At 43.2% G+C, this 19718-nt stretch overlaps 1 protein-coding gene across 3 annotated transcripts in view; it reads left to right on the top strand.

Moving 5' to 3' along the window:
* The first annotated feature begins 1093 nt into the window (after positions 1-1093).
* The window catches only part of bcar3 (BCAR3 adaptor protein, NSP family member), a 48781-nt gene continuing 30156 nt past the window's right edge, over positions 1094-19718 (top strand). The window contains exons 1-3 of one of the 3 annotated variants that reach the window (XM_029000122.1): positions 1094-1312; positions 7125-7251; positions 10514-10628. In XM_029000122.1, coding sequence (XP_028855955.1) covers positions 7162-7251; positions 10514-10628 — 205 coding nt within the window. In that variant the 5' untranslated portion in view covers positions 1094-1312; positions 7125-7161. Of the gene's footprint in view, positions 1313-7124; positions 7252-10513; positions 10629-16434; positions 16664-19718 lie in introns of those variants that run through there. The other 2 variants (XM_029000123.1, XM_029000125.1) reach the window with 2 other exon arrangements.

Below are 19718 nucleotides of genomic sequence, written 5' to 3'. Positions count from 1 at the left end.
GATCGGCCGTTTTTTTTTTTTTTTTTTTCGTACGACACTTTTTACGCTAGTACGTCACCTCACATTAGAACAGAGCTCAAGACCCCTATATTGCGCAAGCCTTGAGAGGAACCAGGGCTCAGAAAGAGGAACCGTTCTCCCCTGCTCAGCACTGCGTTACCCTGGGTTGTTCATGCCCCAGTTCTAATGAAGTGTGAGATAACATCCAGGAGGGGCAGTGGTGGCCTAGCGGTTAAGGAAGCGGCCCTGTAATCAGGTTGCCGGTTCAAATCCCGAGCAGCCGAAGTGCCACTGAGCAAAGCACCGTCCCCACACACTGCTCCTCGGGCGCCTGTCATGGCTGCCCACTGCTCACCAAGGGTGATGGTTAAATACAGAGGACACATTTCGTTGTGTCACCGTGTGCTTTCAGTGTTTCATAATGACAATCACTTCACTTTCATTCATTCAAACTGGCAGCACTGTGGTTGCTTGGTATTAAAGCACATGCATGAATACTAAATAATAATTTCTTGTGGTCATGAAATAGTATAATCCTGGCCTGAGTAATGCACACTCTTTTTACACATTTTCAGTATATTCCCAAACATTCCCAAAACCTCAAAATAATCTTTCATAACAATCAAGACACCATAAATACAGTGCCACAACGATTATCTGAAGCCCTTATTATATGACTATTGTATGAAACCTTCATTAGTAGAATGGGCTCTCCAGGAGGCAACTTGGTAGGAGGAATGTCAAGTGTGTAGATGGGGGAAAAGTCGTGAAAATGTGCTGTAATATGCAGATTATTACCTAGTTTGTCTCTGCCTTTTGAACAGTTGAACATTGCACTTTGGAATCCACATGATTTCTCAAAACTGAACAACCATTATAGACTACTGTAGCACTATCGAAAATATCTTCTTTTTTTTTAACAGACATTGAACCAAAAAAATTAATGCTCCAAAGGCTCGTGTCAAAAATCACAGCTATGTTGATTTAATGCAGCCTTTTTTTTTTTTTTTTTTCACCAGCACAGTCCCGCGCAGATCCAGCGAGCCGCCCTGCCCCGTTTTATAGGACGCGTGTGCCGGGGCAGGGTGCCACCAGTAGCCTGTGAGGAATGCCTGATCATCCGCACGCCCCGCATTCCTGCGGACGCGCGCACTGCTGACACTCTGATAAGGTGACAGCCTCCGAGCCCGGACGGATGGAGATGATCGACGGTCCGCGAAGGCGGTGCGCTGGCAGAGTGGGTGCACAAAAATAAACATTGTTTTATGGACAGCATTTCCTCAGCAGGGACTTTCTTCTGGGTTCGACCGAGGTAAGGTTTTCTTGTTCAGTTCGACTCGACACTTTCTAATTAGCCATGATTCTTCTATAAAGAGACCATGTCAGCTCGTACTGAACTAGCAAATGGAACGGGGTTTAGATGCATGTGCAGAACTTTGCTGGTGTCATTTAAACCATCATTATCCATAGAATGTGTGCAAAGCAGAGTGCGAACATCACTGAGAGCATCAGAAAAGTTTCATTTTTCGTGTAATTTCGTCATTTTAAACCACTGTCCTGCACATCCCTGCCATGTCTGTCATGCTGAGTGTTTGGAGACGCAGATCCCCTGTCCCACCCGTGTCCCATCTTGCACAGATTGAATGCATCTCTTAGATGGAAGAAATCCCATCATTTATACTTGAAGGCACATGAATACTGGGGCCAGACAGGAGGCTGCTGGAACATTGACTGTAATTTCAGAGGGAGGGTGGGACCCCGATCCCGTTCTGGCAGCGTTTAAAGAAGCAACCACATTTGCTGGCGTGCTTAAAACCCACCAACAGTTTATATTAATGGTCAGAGGTGCAGGTTGTTTTTAATATAAGATTTTAAAAAACAGTACAGCGACTACAGGTTAGGTTGCCGTGTATGAGAGATCTTGGCAACTAATCATATGGAGACTCATTCATTGCTGATTTGATTTCTGAGATATCGATGCCCTTCACTGTTTGGCTAATGAAAAACAATCAGTGCCAAACGGAATTAATGATTGTGACTCCCTCTGTTCTGCTGAAAGCTGTTCTCTTTAGTCACTGCAGCAGGGCAGATATTTTTGGCGTTTGTTTTCATGAAGCCATGTGATACATGTGACATGAGAGACTAATGATGGAACATGACTAGGACACAAGTTCTCTTAGTAATGACAAGGAATTTGTACGTGCTCGTGTTAAATAGGGAGTAGCTGCTGCTGTCAAAAGACATGGCAGAGTTATATTCCTCACATGTCTCTGCTACAATGTCTCTGAAGTGACTAATAGTTCACAGAGAGGAAATGTCCTCAGTGAAATGTCCTATGGCACTAAACTGGCAAGACTCATTAGGGACACAGTGTACTGGGAAAGGGGGATTTTCAAATTTAAAATGCTTCCTCTTAATGCCCTCAAACAATATTTAACACTATATAATAGCAAATCTCATTTGGATTTTTCACTAGGCTACCTATTGATGTAGTCCCATGGACAGTCCCATGGACAGTTGATGACCCATGGAAAAGTAGAAGAAGGACCTCAAATTGCTGCAACAAAGTTGAATAGACACAGCACTTATTACTTATGCTTCATTACAATATATTTATTTAAGTTCTGTTTTTGTGATCATGGTTGTTGACCTACTTACTCTGCTTCTGAGACTCATATTGAGTTTCTGAGTTTTCCTGTTTTGAGAAGAAGATGCCGGTCTGGGAATGAAAACAGAATGTCACTGTTTTTGACCCAGATTAAACCATTCTGCTTTCTTTCCCATCAGAAAAGATATAACACTGCCTTAGTTGAAGTATAAAGCATTGGAATAAAAACAGATTAAGATAATCTGAAATGGTGCCGTGGTGGAGCTGTGATAATGGCTTCCAAATCTCTCAATTGGAAAAAATATGAATTATTTTTGGTGTGAGGTACAGTCTCCATGCCTGAAGCCAGACAGGACATATTAACATCAAGTCACACTTACGGAATCTGATTGGCCAGTGACTTGGAATTTGATGTTAATGTCTGACACTGAATCATTGGAGTGAGCTTGTGAAAAACGGCCATTTCAGGTTCAAATCATAAACCATAAACGCACTGACTTGCTGAAAAACATAATAGGTTGGTGTTATTTTTCCACGGTATAACACTAGTCTGCAAGCAGAGCGTGTGAAAGTGTGATTTAGCGAAAAAGTATGACCTAACTAGGTTCCTCAAGGGCCTTAGGTTCCAGTGAGCCTATTTTTGTACATTTGCAAATGCCATTCATTACAGCTGCTTAGACTGGTCATTCAATATCACCTTCAATCAGTAGCGTGTCCAGACCACTTTCACATCAATGTTCAGCTCTTCAGTCTATCAAATCGCCTATTCCTTATAAAAATTAACATTTAAGTATGACATAATGCAAATTCTGATATACTGAAATGCTAAATTAATAAAAATGTTTTCTAAAGCATCATGTAATCAATTTCAAATAGATGAACATATGCAAATATATTTTTGTTCCTCAAAAGTTCTGCATACAGATTTAATTTTAGATCTCTAGTGTCAGGTGATGATATGTAGCTGATGTAATGAAATGACTGCAGAATCTTGCAAAGCTGAAGACATGGTGCCGCCAGATTTTTCCCCACAAATCCTCAATCAGCAAACATTTCAGTGAGTCAGGAAAATAATTAGTAGTGTGTAGAGTAGAGCTGTGCCTGCAGGGGAACAGCGGAACCCTGTCTCTGCCTCCCTGCCTTCCAGTGGCCTGGTTTCTTCTGTACTTAAAACAGCTTCCATTTAACATCTACCACCCGCTGAATAAAGGCCTGAAACCTCATGTTGAGCACAGGCATTGTGCCATAAACCTGTTCCCACTTAGCCGAGAACATTAATTATTGGATGAGTGCTGACGTGATGAAGACTTAACAAACTGTGCACAGGCAAGAACACACAAACACCACTTTCTTTGAGACTAACATGACAAGGCGGTAGAGTTCAGTCCGGAGTTTTGTATTTTTAGCTGTAGTAGCTACAATGCAGTATTGCAGAAATGTCCTCGTCAGGTCATGGAATATTGTTCTTCATTGGTGTGTGCTCGTGTTTCCTGTAATAAACCCCCCGTTGTGTGAATGTGTCCATTCCTGCACCCCATCACCCAAGACACCTTCCCTCCCATCCAAAATTCTGTACTAGTGCGAAACTTTATTCACATAGGTTGTATGACTTGTATAAATGGATCATGTGTTGATGGTATTCCATGTATATAATTGATAAATGTACTATAAGAATATACTAAAACGAAAGGGAAGTGAAGCACAAGCAGTGTTTTTAGTTATTAAATCTATAAATTATAAGTATATAAGCACACATACTGTATACATGCAGGCTTGCATACAGCCCCAGAATAAATCCTGCTTTGGTGTGTTCATTAGTGTAGTCAGCATGTGTCTGCCTCTCCAGACCTCCCACAGTCCTCCGGAGCGCTGGGACCCAGAACACTGACGTCACTGAACTGCCTCAGCAATGAAAGGAGAGTCTTTCTTCTCCTGAAGCCACTCTTCTCCCCCATGAACAGAAACACCAGTGCCATCCCCTTCCAGCACACAAGCTCTGGTGTGTACCATTGCGGAGGCTGTCTCCTGGACTGTGGCATATGTGTGTGGTGTAGGGAGGACAAAAACCCCGAGCTCTGACAGGAACGGCTTTTGTGGTGGAATTGTTTTCCTTTTTGTTTTCTTCATTTTGAATGGTTGGTGACTAGGCTGCTCCAACCCACCACCTGGAATGGCAAAGGTGCAGACTAAGCAGAGCTTCTGCACACAGGTTCCTTGTTTCTTTATAAGCTTACAAAGGGATGGAGAATTTCTCTGGTACACCACAATGCCTGATAGCTGGAAATGTGGGACCCACGGAACCTGTTACATAGAGTTCATTTGAGGGTAACTGTCTATATTAAGAACTCTTAATAAATCAGATTAATGCACAAGAGAATTGAGTGGGTTTACTTCCTTTAAAGTCAGATGGCATTGTTGTTAGTGAGTGTTGCCAAAAGTGGTTCAATTAATGAAGAGAAGTACAAAACGCAATGGCCCTGGGTGGAACGATAAAATAAGAAATATGCAATTATGATTCCTATGATATAAGATAAAGAGGCATCTTCCAGACTAATAAACTCTTCGTTGTGGTCGACTCGAAAACCCCAGGCCTTAAAACCACATGTGAGGCAACAGGAAATGGGCTTCTGTATTGGCCTCAACAGGATGCATGAGGTATTGTAGTGTGTGTGTCTGTCTCTGTGTGTGTCTTTAGGGTAGTGGTGGTGATGGTGGGGGGTCGTGTGTGTATTGGGTGGGTGGGGATGTTGTCTCCTTGCCAACAGAGCACCACAGTCAGTTTCTCCTTCATTAGGTCATCCAATCTCTGCTTTGCAAATGTTGCTGCAAGTCTCTTGTGGTTGTAACATGTGCTTGGTTTCAATGAAAAGGCTGATTGCTCCTCAGGCTTAATGCAGTTACCCTAGGAGACCCTTTGTGCCGCTGGTTGTGGTTCTCACATAATTCTCTACATTCCCTCAGCCTTCAGCGCCCACACTTAAAACACATCAGAGGCCAAATTCAATTGACATTGGAATTGTTCATTATACAGGTACGTGAGAAAATAAACACAGTCAGCATGTTTCAGTTCTGCAGTGTTTCACCAAGAGATAAGTTAAGAGATAAAATATCATAATCCTTTATTCATTTATTTCTATAGTGCAGTGGCTGATCTGTACTATTACCCGCAACACCTCATGACACCAAGTTCTTAAAGGGATTATCTTCTGGTAATTTTGATGGTTTTCAAAACGGAGAGTCAATTACTACCACAGTTAATCAGTTTTGCCATATAAGTTGACCTCAGCCACACGTGACAAGGTCACAGAGTATTAGCTCTTTCATTTCTCTCACCTTAAATTTATGGATAAAGTTTGTCTCTGATACCACAGGACAATTTAAAAGATGGATGGAAGCAAATGGTCTTTGAAGGACTGATATTGAGAGGAAATGCAATTCTAAGCATTTTTGTGGTTTGTGGATTAGAAGCCTTCAGAGCTATTCAGAGGCTAATAGGCAATATTTAAACAGACAGCATGATGCTGCTCTTCCTGTATATCTGTTTGGTCAGGAGGTGAAGAAGTGTTATTTCTCTACATGTGGCCTTTATGGCATTGTCATTTATGGCTCAGACTGGTACGTCCTTGTTTGGGGTTTGCACTATATTCCTGATTGCTTCATCCTGGGGGCTCTTTACACAGGCAGGGGCTCAGCTGGCCCAGTCGTGCTAGTTTGATCGGAAACAACTTTATAGCCTCCTGACCTTCTCCACTGGACCTATTAAACAACAGGGTATGGGGAAATGCCAGAAAACTGGGGTGCATTTGGTTTGAGGTTTATTAAATAATTATTCTTGCCAATGAAACTGGGAGTGGTGAGCCCTGTTTGAAAACAACTTGCCTATTCATCTTTAACCTGCATCTTCTGTTGCATCCTGGGTAGAACCAAGGTTGCCTGAAGGGTGAAAGCCTGAAGCTATTTAAGATGTGCTGCTGTCATGTGTTGTGAAGTGGATCCCCTTACCATGCAGTTCTGGCCGATGTATAATGGGCCAGGAGAAATTAATAACTCTAATGGCTCTGCTGTGAAATGATTTCCAAGTTATTAAAAAAGAAGACACAGTGTCAGTTCCTAATTTTATGGCTCTTCCTGTTTTCTCAATCTGTTGCGAGTTCCCATAAAATGCATTATGCTAATTACATTACATTTATTATAATGTAATTGAATAGGCCGTTGACAGCTAGTATTTGTGAGGGTGGGCAAATCACCCCTTACAGACATTCATACAAGTCTGTACAATCATTACTTCTTCATTGGGGACTGACAAAACACACTGGCTATCAGCGCAGGCAAGTTTAGAGATGTCATCTGACCATGGATCGGTGTGAGTCAGGTGTGATGCATAAAAGAAGTCCCTGGCTTAAATATAAATGTCTGTTCTGACTGCACATTGACGCATAAGGCAGTTTGTGTTTCTGCAGTGATTTTTTTTTTCTTGAGAATAGGAAACAGATTTAATTTAGTTCTCTTTTCACAGGTGCCTGGATCCCAGACCTTGAAGAGGAGTTTCCACCATGAAGCATGTGCCAATCTCCAAATGGCTGAGCCAGCTGGGCCTGAGTCAGTATTGCAGCCTTTTTGATGAGGAATATGATGGGGTCGAGGTAAGAATGGCTCATAAGTATTGACACATGATTATATAGTATGAACATATAGTATAATGTACAACTGCTACGAAATACACATGATCTACCCATGCAATTTATACAATGTTTCTTGTAGAAATCTTGTACAAATCAAGCTCAAATCTACAAACCATCTATTTGGCATGTATATATAGTAATATGCCTGTGATATGTGAAAGTGAAGTGATTTTCATTGTGATACACTGCAGTACAGCACACGGTGACACAACAAAATGTGTCCTCTGCTTTACCCATCACCCTTGGCACCCAGGGAGCAGTGTGTGGGGACGGTGCTTTGCTCAGTGGCACCTCGGCGGATCGGGATTCGAACTGGCAACCTTCTGATTATGGGGCCGCTTCCTTAAGTCATGAAGTCATGTGTTGGAACCAAGCAAGTGCTGTTGAAATTCCTAAATAAATCCAGGTCCAGGGAAAACAGATTATGAGATTCCTAACATAGCAGAAACCTCTGGGAAATCCATCACACGTGATAGTATGAATTTATCCTCAGCTCTCTGCCGTGTACCATGCCAGGAATTTTTGTGAGTCTGGCTTCAGCGTTGAGGATGGCAGGCCTGTTGGGGTGATTGAGATATTTATGGACTGTAAACAGTAGCAGGCCTCGCTCTCAGCTCCGGCTTGGCCAACCTCTCCTCACCTCACTTCACCTCGCTCTTCCCCTCACTCTTTCTCTCTCTTGCTCTCTCTCTCTCTCTCTCTCTCTCTCTCTCTCAGTTGACAAATACACCCACGTTCTCCTCCCCCTGCACCTCCAATTTACACCAGCCATTCCACCCTTCCATTCCTCCTGGGGCATATTGGTGTTCTTCAGTGTCTTAGTCGGGGATTTATGGCACCCACTTAGTGCTGGCATTTTTGTCTGGAAGAAACACAAGGGACAATAGAGAGTTTGGTGAGAGTGGTGCCATAGAACAGTGCCATAGTTTGAGGGAACAAGTGGCTAAAACTGACTGGATTAGGTGGCGTCTACATGCCATTTCTAGCTTTTAAGCATATGCTGTTATAATTCACTTGAGTCTCTAATGGACCAACAGAGAGTGGTATTCAAATTTATTAGCCAAAATACTTTGCTAAGTCAAGAGTCCTTTAGGGGGATTGAAGAAGATGATGGAAGGAGCCTCTTGTCCCGCTGTCTCCCTGGGAAACACGATTGGGGTGGAATTTGCCCAAGGCCGACTGGTTCCACTTGACCCAGCCCTCCTCTAAGCTGTTTTTGTTTGTGAGATAGGCTGTCTACAGCCAGTCTCCACATTCAAAACCATTCTGGGTCACTGTTCTGTATTTATAGAACATAATGTCATAACTGTCTTTAAAAGATAATGTTTCTCATAATTTATGAAGGTTAGAATAATACAAACAGTGAGCTAGATACATATGGGTTACCTGACTTCCTAGATTTTGCAAACATATACATATACACATACTAAGGTATTCATATCCTTAAAAGAAGTCAAATTGTTTTACTATATATTGTCCTGGATGTTTTTTTATGACGGAGTGGTTGTTACTGAATGCTAATCGGTTAATTCCACAGAAATGCCAAGTCTGCTACTGTTTTACAACACCTGCAGATGGCAGCTTCACAGGCAGCTTCACATTGCCTTCATTCTGTTGTGAGTTGGAGAGAAAGTTAAAAGTTCCATTATTCAAATAGAGGGCCAAATGGCCCGCACATGAGTTTTTGCTAATGTCACAGCATTCATTTCTTCTGGATTTGGAAATACAAGCAGGAAAAGACTGTTTGGTAGTTAACTGCATCTTGGAGAGGAGAAACTAACTATCCTCTCTCCTCACCCTGTTTGTATGTAGTTATTTCTGAAACCCAGAAGATTAAGAAAGTTAACAAATGTTTAAAGAGAGGAGCCCATAGGTATGATTGACACCCTACTTCTGAAATATAGTTTAAATCTGCTTCTGTGTGTATATTACACAACTTTACAAACATGACCAGCCACATTTTACATTTTTCCCTTTTTATATACAGTGGAATATTACCAGCATTCTAATGGACAGAGTAGTGAATAAGAGCACATCCCATGCATAGCACCGGGGAACTATAGTCTTATGACTGTGGTTGCACAGTGTTAATTGTTGGTTGTGTTTGAGTACAGTAACCGGGTTGATTTGGGTGTCTGAAGCTTCTCTGAAGAATGCACACAGCTGCATGCAACATGCCGGTCAACTTCTCAACACCACTACCGTACAAACAATACAGCAATCTGCCCTTCACCCACCCACATGCTGATATGTGCTGCCTAGATCCAACACTCCTGATTAAAGTAGAGAGGATAGTGGGCAAAACATTGAACCAGGTTGGAGCATCGATTCTGGACAGAACTGTTGAACCTTAATAAGGGGGGGGTGTATTTATGTGGGGTTGGGGTTGTTTTAGTCATGACTGGTTCATCTCAGCTGCCTGTGGGCATGAGGGCACAAAGTAAAAACGGGCTTTTAAACGTGTCAGAGAGCCCCCATTAGAAGACCACGGGTTCTGCTGCATTACAAACCGCCCTGAGAAAACACAGACGGGACAAAAGTGAAGAATGCTGGAGTGATGAGAGCGATCCTGCACCAGATTCGTCTGAGGGGGGGAGAGCGGAGATAAGAAAGACAAAGGCCCTAATCCGACGAAGCTGTGTGTTTCTGAGCACCTCGCTGCATGCCTCTTTACACACGATATATGAACAAAGCAAACAAAGTCTCCGTGGCCGGAAAATTTGTGTACACGGCTTCGTTTTTCTTGTCATCATTGCTTGGACTGTTGTGCATCCCAGCGTTTTCTGTCTGGCACCAAAAAGTTTTACTCCTCAGAGTGCCCTGTGTTGCCCTCCCACTCTAGTAAGGATTTTTTGGTGTAGTCACGAGATTGTAAGGCATGTGAAGCCCAATGTTGAACAGCAAAAAATAGCCCGCGACCTACAATTTAACTCTGTTTTATCTTTCGGTGGGACAATGAAAGTTGGAACGCGACAGAAAACAAAGTGGTGTTTGCGAAACACCAAGAATGTATTGTTTAGGGAGCCAGAGCAAGGCCAGGGTTTTGAAGTGCGGTGTAGTGGCGGCCGGTAATAACAGACAACAGAGCGCTTCCTCTACAGAGTGGGATGTGAGCGCTTTACTTAGAGCTCCTCAGGTGCTGCTGGTGCCAGTCGGACTGTTTGCCTGTTTGTCCCACCCTTTCCCCCCTCTGTCATTGGCTTTTTTTTTTTGTGTTCCTCAGGACCTGCTGCATCTCACTGAAGTGGACCTGCTGGGTCTCGGCGTGCACGACCACATGCACCGCCTCCACATCCTGACCAGCATCCAGATACTGCAGGAACGGGAACGGAGAAGAGGTCATGGTCACAGACTTCCACAAATGCAGCCGCTTCCGGGTCTCCATGCAGTTAGTGGGGTTCACATTCACACCCTGCAGACCCCAAAACCTTAGGCTGGACTATTTATCATAAAGAGAGTTTTCAAACTCAACGCAATTCTTAAGGCTAAACATTGAGGATAAGTCTGATTGATGGCACACAGATACATGCGGTCATGTCCACGTAGGAGATGTGTCCTGAGAATCACAGGGCAGGCGGACGTCTATCTCCGCCTTATCTCTACCGTCGGCCTGAGCTGCTTTCACAGCACTAGGCTCTGGCCACGTTTGTTTGTGTTGGGTGGTGTGTGGCCCGACGCTTGGTCTGTGTCACAGACAGGAGATGCATTAGCCAAGTTGGACAATAGGAGAGGGGGTGGATGACCACTGAACCCATCATTCCATGAGAGTCTGCCCCAGGTCAGATTCCCAGAGTACTACAAAATGTATCACACAAGTGTGTTACAATGCCTTACATACATTTACAATGCCTTACTTGCATTTCAATTGTACAAACCAGCTCCAGATCTTTGTGATGATGGTCCCCTAAAGATGTTCATTAGGTCTCTTTTGGGGAGGGAATCTGTTTTGAAATATGAGAGCAATATGAGTGCTGGTAGCAGCATTTGTGCGATAAGAGGTGCCAGGCATGGCCAGCACTGGCCTGCAGAGAAACACTCACAGATACTGTGTCGTGCAGGGGCATGTTTCCTCCCATGGCATCTGTGTGTGCTTCTGCACACCTTGCACACCTCCGTCCATGGGTTATAGCCCTATTCCACCTTAAGTGTGGGGAGGGGTGGTGACACGTGGAGGTCCAGCAAGCTGATTATGCTTGCCTTCAATCAGCCACAGGGTAGCCTCCTCTTGCTTGGGGCTACAGCTTGTTCTGTGTAATTAAGTCTTAAAAAAGGCTCCGCATGGATTTCCGACAGGCTGATTCTTGTTGTTGGAGCTTTACCATGTGACTTCCAGCTATAGGTTTAGTCAGCGTGATTCATTTAGATTTAGCTTAACAGCTTTTTAAAATCCTTGATCTTCTGTAGCACATATACGTTACACATGCATGCATGCATACAGACAAACAGTACAGGCCAAACGTTTGGACACACCTTCTCATTTAATGTGTTTTCTTTATTTTCATGACCATTTACATTGGTAGATTCTCACTAAAGGCATCAAAACTATGAATGAACACGTGGAGTTATGTAAAAGTGGAGACCTGGACTCCACCATTACCGGACCTGAACCCAATCTAGATGGTTTGGGGTCAGCTGGACCACAGAGTGAAGGCAAAGGGGCCAACAAGTGCTAAACACCTCTGGGAACTCCTTCAAGACTGTTGGAGAACCATTTCAGGTGACGACCTCTTGAAGCTCATCGAGAGAATGCCAAGAGTGTGCAAAGAAGTAATCAGAGCAAAGAAACTAGAATATAAAACATGTTTTCAGTTATTTCACCTTTTTTTGTTAAGTACATAACTCCACATGTGTTCATTCATAGTTTTGGCCTGTACTGTACATACATACATTATTTTGTAGATCACATAGCACAATGAAGTAATACTTCATCTATTTCAAACTATTGCTTTACTGTATATTTCCTGCAAAGAGACCAGTATGATTAATTGTGTATTAGAAATTGGCAACTTTCATGGGTTGAATCAAGATCAATTAATGAAAACTATTAAACCTCCTATTAAACCAATTTTTTGTTTATCTGAAGGCAATCCTCAGTGCTGTTTTGTGAGAAACCCTTTGTTGGAATCAGAAGGAGGTGTTGGCTAATCTGCCATTCACACTTACAAGAATTCGTGGTTAAAGCTGGACTGACTCACCTAATGTAGTCACCACATCCTGAATGCGAAATGCTAGTATTTCTCGCACAGAGATGTTTCAGTTGGGCCCCCAGGTGAATGCAGAGGTGTGAAGTCTTGAGTTTTGTCTTCACTGTGCTCCAGTCATCAAATGTCATTAGGTGCACATTGAAAGCGTGAACTGTTATGGTACAAATCAGTTTTAAAGGAATGTCTAGTTTTATACTTTTTGGGGTGTGTCGTGATCTTTGCCAAAAGTGAAGATGCTGCAGTTTTCTTTTTGGACCTGCACAGTCTTCTAACCGTAGCTGACAAATGGCTGTTTTACTGAGATTCTGTCTCATACCGTTTGGCCTGCTGCCCCTGCTGCTATTAGGACAGATTTGTAAGTATAATGTAAGCGCTACGCCCCTGGAAATTGTCTTAACTATTTTGGACTGAAAGTGCCTCTGAGGAATAGCGTTGCCTGGAATGTGCTTGCAAGCGAGGGTGGCTCGCTTTAATTATCTTATTCATATGTCTTTTGAAACCAAGCCCATAGCATATCATCTCAGGGGAAATTTAAGATGTTATGAAACCATGGAGATAAAAAAAAATCAAATAGGTTGGCGGATACACATGATAGAATACACATGATAGAAATGTCTGTGGTTCAAATTGGAGTCTCGTGTTTGTGTTTGTTGCCATGAGTTTCCGCAGGTCCACAGGTTTTCAGCCACCATCCAATGACTCTATATTGGTCTGTGGCTTATGTGAGAGTGTGGAAATGGTGTGGAATACCTGCGGTGGAGTGAGTGGAGTGGAGGGGTTACTGAAAGGGAGCGAAGAAGTCAGAATTATTAATCATACTAGTATAATAGTAGTAGTACAGGAAGCCAAATCTGAGAAGTTTTCATATTAACTAGGATCAACAGTGACCACAGCCGATTTTATTTGTCACTTTCAGTCTGACAGGAAGCGTAGGACTACAACAAATGTCTCTTTCCTCATTTTCTATAAATATATGTCACCAGACTCGTTCTTCAGCTTCTGCCTGAACCTCATATTGCTGATGGAATATGTTAGCATGCCAGTGTATTTTTGCTGTTTTGGAGCTACAGTGTGATAACATGAGTCACTTGTATTACGACATATTTTCGACAAACATCTGTTAAATTTCAGATGAAAAGCTAGTTGGTTTTCTGAATTTGCTGTCACTGAAGAAGATGAGACTCTATAAAAGACGTGTTAAAACAAACCGCTACTAGTGACCTGTTTCATGCCATAAATGAAAAGGGCCCACAGTAAAACAGCTACGCAGTCTGTTGCAGTCTGTAGGTTGTGTGTTACTGTGTTCTCTCTCACTTGTAAAGTTGTACTTACTGTACTTAATCAGCAAAGTATTTATGTCGAGCGTTAATTCCATAATGGTCAAGTAACAAGTGCTGGCATGACTGTATTTAGCCTGCTGAGACTTGGGCTAGTTAGCATCATGCTACAAAGTGTACTGGACACCTGAGTAACTTATAATACTTTTTACCTAAAACATTTTGAGCAAAGTGCAACAAGACATCATAAAAAGTAAAACCTCAATAAAAAAGCAAACTAGGACTAAATTAAGACCATATATTCTACTGAAAAGAAAGGTTAAAGTTTTTGGCAGGAGCTAATGTCAGCACATTTAATTTAATATCAATGCAATTTCCTACCATTTCATTTCTTGTTTGATTTATTTGGTGCTTTAAAGTGGAACACTATGAAATGGTGTGATGCTTTCCATAAGTTCTGCTGCTGATGTTTTGGTACCAGATGCCACAGCATACCTTCAGAAGTGCTTGAAATGGACAGATGACCCTAAGATAGTCTGCTTCTCCTCAGTAGGCTACACCCATTTTCTGGCCACTTATGGCTTTGTGTAACTGCTGGACATAACTTGCCTGATCTATGCACCTAAAATACTATTACATGTATCACATGGGGGTTGCGGTATGTTCTTAAAATCTATCCCATATCCGCTGAGGGCTAAAACTCAGCAAGTGCCTTAAAAAAAGGCACGTATATGCGGAGCTGTGAGGTGTTTTTCTTGGTCGGTGAAGGGAGCAGTTTACATTTCAAATGCTGATAAGCTGTTCCTTCCTCTCAGCCTTGGCAGCGGGGGTGAGGGATAGACGTGCCGCGCGTTCCCGTCTCAGATCCAAAATACAGCAAAAACTTCACTAGAGAAGGGGTCTGGGAGCTCACAGATCCTTCCCGATGGCCCCTTATACATCACCATAGCGTTTCTTTTCATAGGCCACCATGTGTGAAGATGAATAACAAACACAGATTACAGAGTGCAAGTCTGACAAATAGCATATTTGTGGGGTTTAAGGGAACAAACACATATACTCAGAATGCAGCTGTGGGACTTTTTGGAAACAAATTCCTGGTAGTGAGGAGGTAAGCTTTGGATTATGGAAGGAGAGGTTCTCCTCCTCCTCTGCCCCAGGTTGTCTGGACTTTGATTGGAGGGGAGAATTCTTGTGCCTTGAGGTTACATTGAGTAGATGAGGTGCTGAGACTTGAGGGCTCTAGAATCTCTTACAAATGCAGTTTGTAAGAGTAATTCATATAATATATTAGATTTGCATTTTTGGCTTTCTATCCAAAAAGCCACAAGGCTTTTTGATGTTTAATATCTTAGTGTAGGTAAGAGGACTATACATTTAGTAAAGTAATAAGCCACAAGAGGTCTTGAGTTTAAACAATACATTTCACACTTCACACTAGAAGATTTAGCCTCAAAGATGAATGCATCTGCTCATGGCATAGCCAAAGCCATATTGCTGACAGAGCATTACTGTAGAAATCACTGTAGAAAGCGAGGAAAATTCACTGGAACAACTCTATAAGATATGCCATCACTGTGGACGGTAATGATGAGGTTTAGTATGACGAGGTTTGGTAACAGGAGACTCTTGAGACTGCTCTTTTCAGTGCCTCGCAGGGATGTTTCTGGCTGGTAGTGTAGGATCCAGGGAAAGCTCCTTTTTCTCGCCACCAGATTTGCTTTATGGCGCCTAAACAAACATCACCTGTCCTCCCTGCCAGGCTGACACCAGGCCTCTTTGCGGAGCTCAAGCCAAGACGGAACACATCCTGGCTTGTTTGTTATGGGCTGGAGACAAAGAAGAGGAATCCTAGCACAAAGAAACAGGAGAAAGTGACATTGCGAGATAATCTGCCTGCTAGATCTCTCACAAACGCTTCCCTCGGTGCCCAGTTCTCTTTCAGTCTGTGAAAGGGGTATCACCAGCCGCGGGAACTGTACCTGATAGTTTGCCAGTAGTTCGTAAAGTGAACCAAGACAGTGGTCAGGTTTAAAAAAACAGGGTTTCTCAAATTCTGATACTAATCTAGTGTGAGGAGTCAAATAGTTGGTGACCATGTTCTAACAGTTGCTTTAGGAAATTGCATTACAAAATTACAACGTTTTTCAGTGAGATATATGAGGGTTGAGAGTGTCTCTTTTGATGAGCACAATGTGTAATGTGAATATTTTTATATATATATATTTCTTTAGAGATTGCACTATGTTGGGGGGGGGTTCTGTGTGAAACAGCATTTCAAGACTCTGTATACCGTACTGTAAATAAACCTCTGTTGAATATCTATGAATATGACGTACATTGGATGAATTACTATTGTTTGCTCAACTGAAAACAATGAGAAGCAGAGACATAAGTAAAAGTGTCAGCTTTCTATCCATTTGCTTTCTTTGTCGCCATTTAGAAATAATTGAGATGATACAGAGATCACATCTTTGATTTTCCTTTCCTGTGGGTGGGGGAGAGGACAAGATTTTGGGGAAGGGGTGTGGGGTTATGGAGTGGGCTCCTCACGTTCTGTCGAGTGAAGAGGGCGTGGCTGGGAAATCATAAATCACTTTCCTGGGGGTGTGGAGTAAGGAGGCAGGGACAAGATTGTGAGTCTGGGGAGGGACGGAGAGACTCCTGAGGAGGAGGGAGTTTGCGTTGTTGGTGGGAGCTCCAACGTTCACACACTACTGGATCGGCTACTCAGAGGGGAGGACATCCACGCCACTGCAGCTCCTGAGTGTGCACGCTTTTTCCGCCGCACCGCCATGTCCTGCCCTGCGTCTCACTGAGAACTGAGGACTCTGATGCTGAATTCATTTTCTGGAACAAAGACAAAGCTCATTTTGTAGTGTATTCATCCAGGTAAGCTGAATATGGGAGCTGAAGTGATGGGTGTCAAACAGAAGACTGGGAAAACTTCATTTTGCAGGGGAGGTGGCAGAAAGGACATGTCTCAGGAGAATAACAGTCTGTTTGTCTCACTGCCTGAAATAGACTCTGCTTACAGAGTCTATTTCAGGTCACATGGCCGTGACCGTAATCTTGCAGTTTTACTCTAGTTTTAATTCTGTTTCATGTAAAGTTCTGCATGAACTTGGGGTCGGTTGAAATCTGAAAATGACCATAAGTGAAGTACAGGTTCTTGGTGATGATATGAGGGAACTGTATTAGTTGTGTGTGTGTGTGTGTGTGTGTGTGTGTTCATGTGGAATAAAGTAGACTTTAATAAGAAGTGCAGTGATTAATGTGTGACACTGCCAAGCCATTAGGTTACAGAGAAGGGACACTTCACTTTACTCCGCCCCCTGACAAACACACACACATACACACACCCCACTCCACAACAACAAAGGAAGACTAAAACAGTGTCAGGTGACAGTTGGCTTTCATTGTTCTTTTTAAGGGGAGGGGGGGTATTAAAAGTGAATTGTCTGGAGGACGATCTACAGAAGGCGCTGAGGGTGTGTGTGTGTGTGTGTGAGTTACATGTGTGCGTGCACACGGTCAATTATCAAAACATACAGAGTCACAGGAAGGGCAGCCTCGGTTTCCTCTGGGTAATTTTGTCCACTTGCTGGTTTCCAGCATTTATTTGGGATGTTTGTTTGCTCCCTCGCTCTACTCATTAAGGCTCCCAGTGCTCGTCGTAATTAAGGGGCCCGACCGGAAGCATTTTTTAGCAGCTCTGCTTTTAGCACGTGAGCTGACAGACAGGCCGGACGTTGTGGCTGGCCTCAGCGCCTGGCCTCAGCGCCTTCTCTCGTGCCCGCGTCCACCTCCCTGTGCATGTACCAGCACCTAACGAGACCCACGTCGGAACGACGGCGAGGGCCGCTGTTCGTTTCGGATTCGAACTCTACGTCACAGACACCCCACCGACTGGTCAGGATGTATGGCCCAGCAGCACAGCTGTCCACAGTGGCAGAACAGCAGCGTGGGGTGGTGGGAATATTTTGTCCCCTATCTCTCAGAGTGTTATTGTCTCTAAGAGGAGCAGGGTGGGCCCCGGAGGGGGTTCTTTGACTGATGCCTCGCATTTCTGCAGAGTGCTCTTGTGGCCCACAGGCCCGAGCAGAGGCTTTTGTCCAGTCTGTCCAGGTCTGAATTAATGAAAGGCCCACTGCATTATTCACAGGATTTCCATGAAGCACTGGCGTATTGGTGGGGGCCGGGGGGTATGGTGTAGCTGGAGGTGCAGAGAGGTGCATGAGGTTAGCAAAGCGAGGGATGATAATGGCATGTTTGTTTTTGAAGCATTTTGGAAAGGTTCTCTGTAATGTGCATTTAGCAAACTCCCCCTTTCCCTTGATACGTTATTTTGGAAATGAAATTTGCATGGAAAATAGAATCAAAGGTCCGGCCACTGCTGGTGCAGCTCTCAGAATGCTTGAAAAAGGCCAGTCTGGATCATCTTTGTGATTTACTGTAATGCTCTGGGCCCTTCAGTAAGTGAAAAGTGAGCTGCATTTAATGCACTAGGGCCCATGGCGATTTTTATTCTCCTTTTTGTGCTGCCTCTCAGAACGTCCAGCAGCTGCACTTTCACAACAGCGAGACAGTGGAGGGAAGCGGCATGCTTGTGAGGTTCATGAAGGCGTATTGTTCAAATGATGCGAAGAATGATGCCAGTCAACAGCAGTCAGCTGATGCAAACACACATGCACACACACTCACACAAAGAAAGAACGAGTGATAGAAGACGGGAGGACAATGTTGTGTGGGAGGTTGTGTGTGTATTCATCTGTGTTTATGAGAGGCAAACAGAGTCTGAAGGACAGAGAGCCAGTGTGAGGACTGAATGACCCAGAGGTGTACATCGTGTGTGTGTGTTTGTCTGTCTGTTGTGAGAGATTGACAGAATACAGGGACTGGTTAACATGTGGGTTAGACACTCATTTATAAACCAGAAGACCACAAAGTCCCAGGTTGAAACCCCACTTACTGTCATTGTGCCCCTGAGTGTCTCCAAGGGGACTGTCCCTTTAACTACTGATTGTAAGTCACTCTGGATAAGGCCATAGGTGTAAATGTAGATCTGTGTGTAGATGGACTAGTGAGAAAGGCCAATCAAATTTGCATAGGCTGCCCAATCTGTTGTGTGTTTAGCTCCCCCTACTGCCAGGTGTGTGATGTGTATGTTGATTCAGATCTTCAGTTTGCAAAGTGCAGTGACTCATAGACAGGGCAAAACTATGAAGATAAAACAATAACTGAATTATTGATTTAGTGTATGTCTTTTTCTACATATGCAATTTACAATGTATGTATTGTAATAATTTGTCTATTAGTAAGGTTAATTCAGTAGAAAAAAAGTCCAGCGTGAGACTGATCTGAAGGTCTCACTAGTAATCACTAGGAACTAGGACTGTGGGTTTACCACAGCCAGAATAATCAGTCTGTCATGCTGATCCGTGTTATTTATCATTTTTCGGAACCTGATACATGATACGGGTATAAAAGAGACAGAGGGAAAACAGGGCTTGGCTGTGAATCCCATTTCACAATTCAGAAGCCAAGACTGGGCCAATAAACAGGTGGTCCAGATGCACACACATACGTGATTTATGCACACTTTCATACACCGTGGGGTTTAAAAGGGGTATTCACACAAGGTCTTACCCAAAGTGTGTTTACGTGTCTATAGACAGAACACCCGATTAGAATAATAGAGCTTCAGCGTGACTTATTGTTCATGGACAGCTACCCAGTCAAAATAAAAAATGTAGAACTTGTTCATGAGGCTCTAAACACTGCCCACATGTTATGATTTATATAGCCTTCCAAATATCTCCCTTAGAGTCGCAAATATGATTAATGACCTAAAAATAGTGCCAAATATTATTCTTATAACTTTCCTTTTAGTTCTGAGTGTGGTCCAAGTGGCCTCAAAGGTTTAAACCCACATGCTGTCTTTCTT

The sequence above is a fragment of the Denticeps clupeoides genome, chromosome 13 (assembly GCF_900700375.1).
Source record: "Denticeps clupeoides chromosome 13, fDenClu1.1, whole genome shotgun sequence".
NCBI lineage: Eukaryota > Metazoa > Chordata > Actinopteri > Clupeiformes > Denticipitidae > Denticeps > Denticeps clupeoides.
This window is presented reverse-complemented; position numbering and strand designations above follow the sequence as displayed.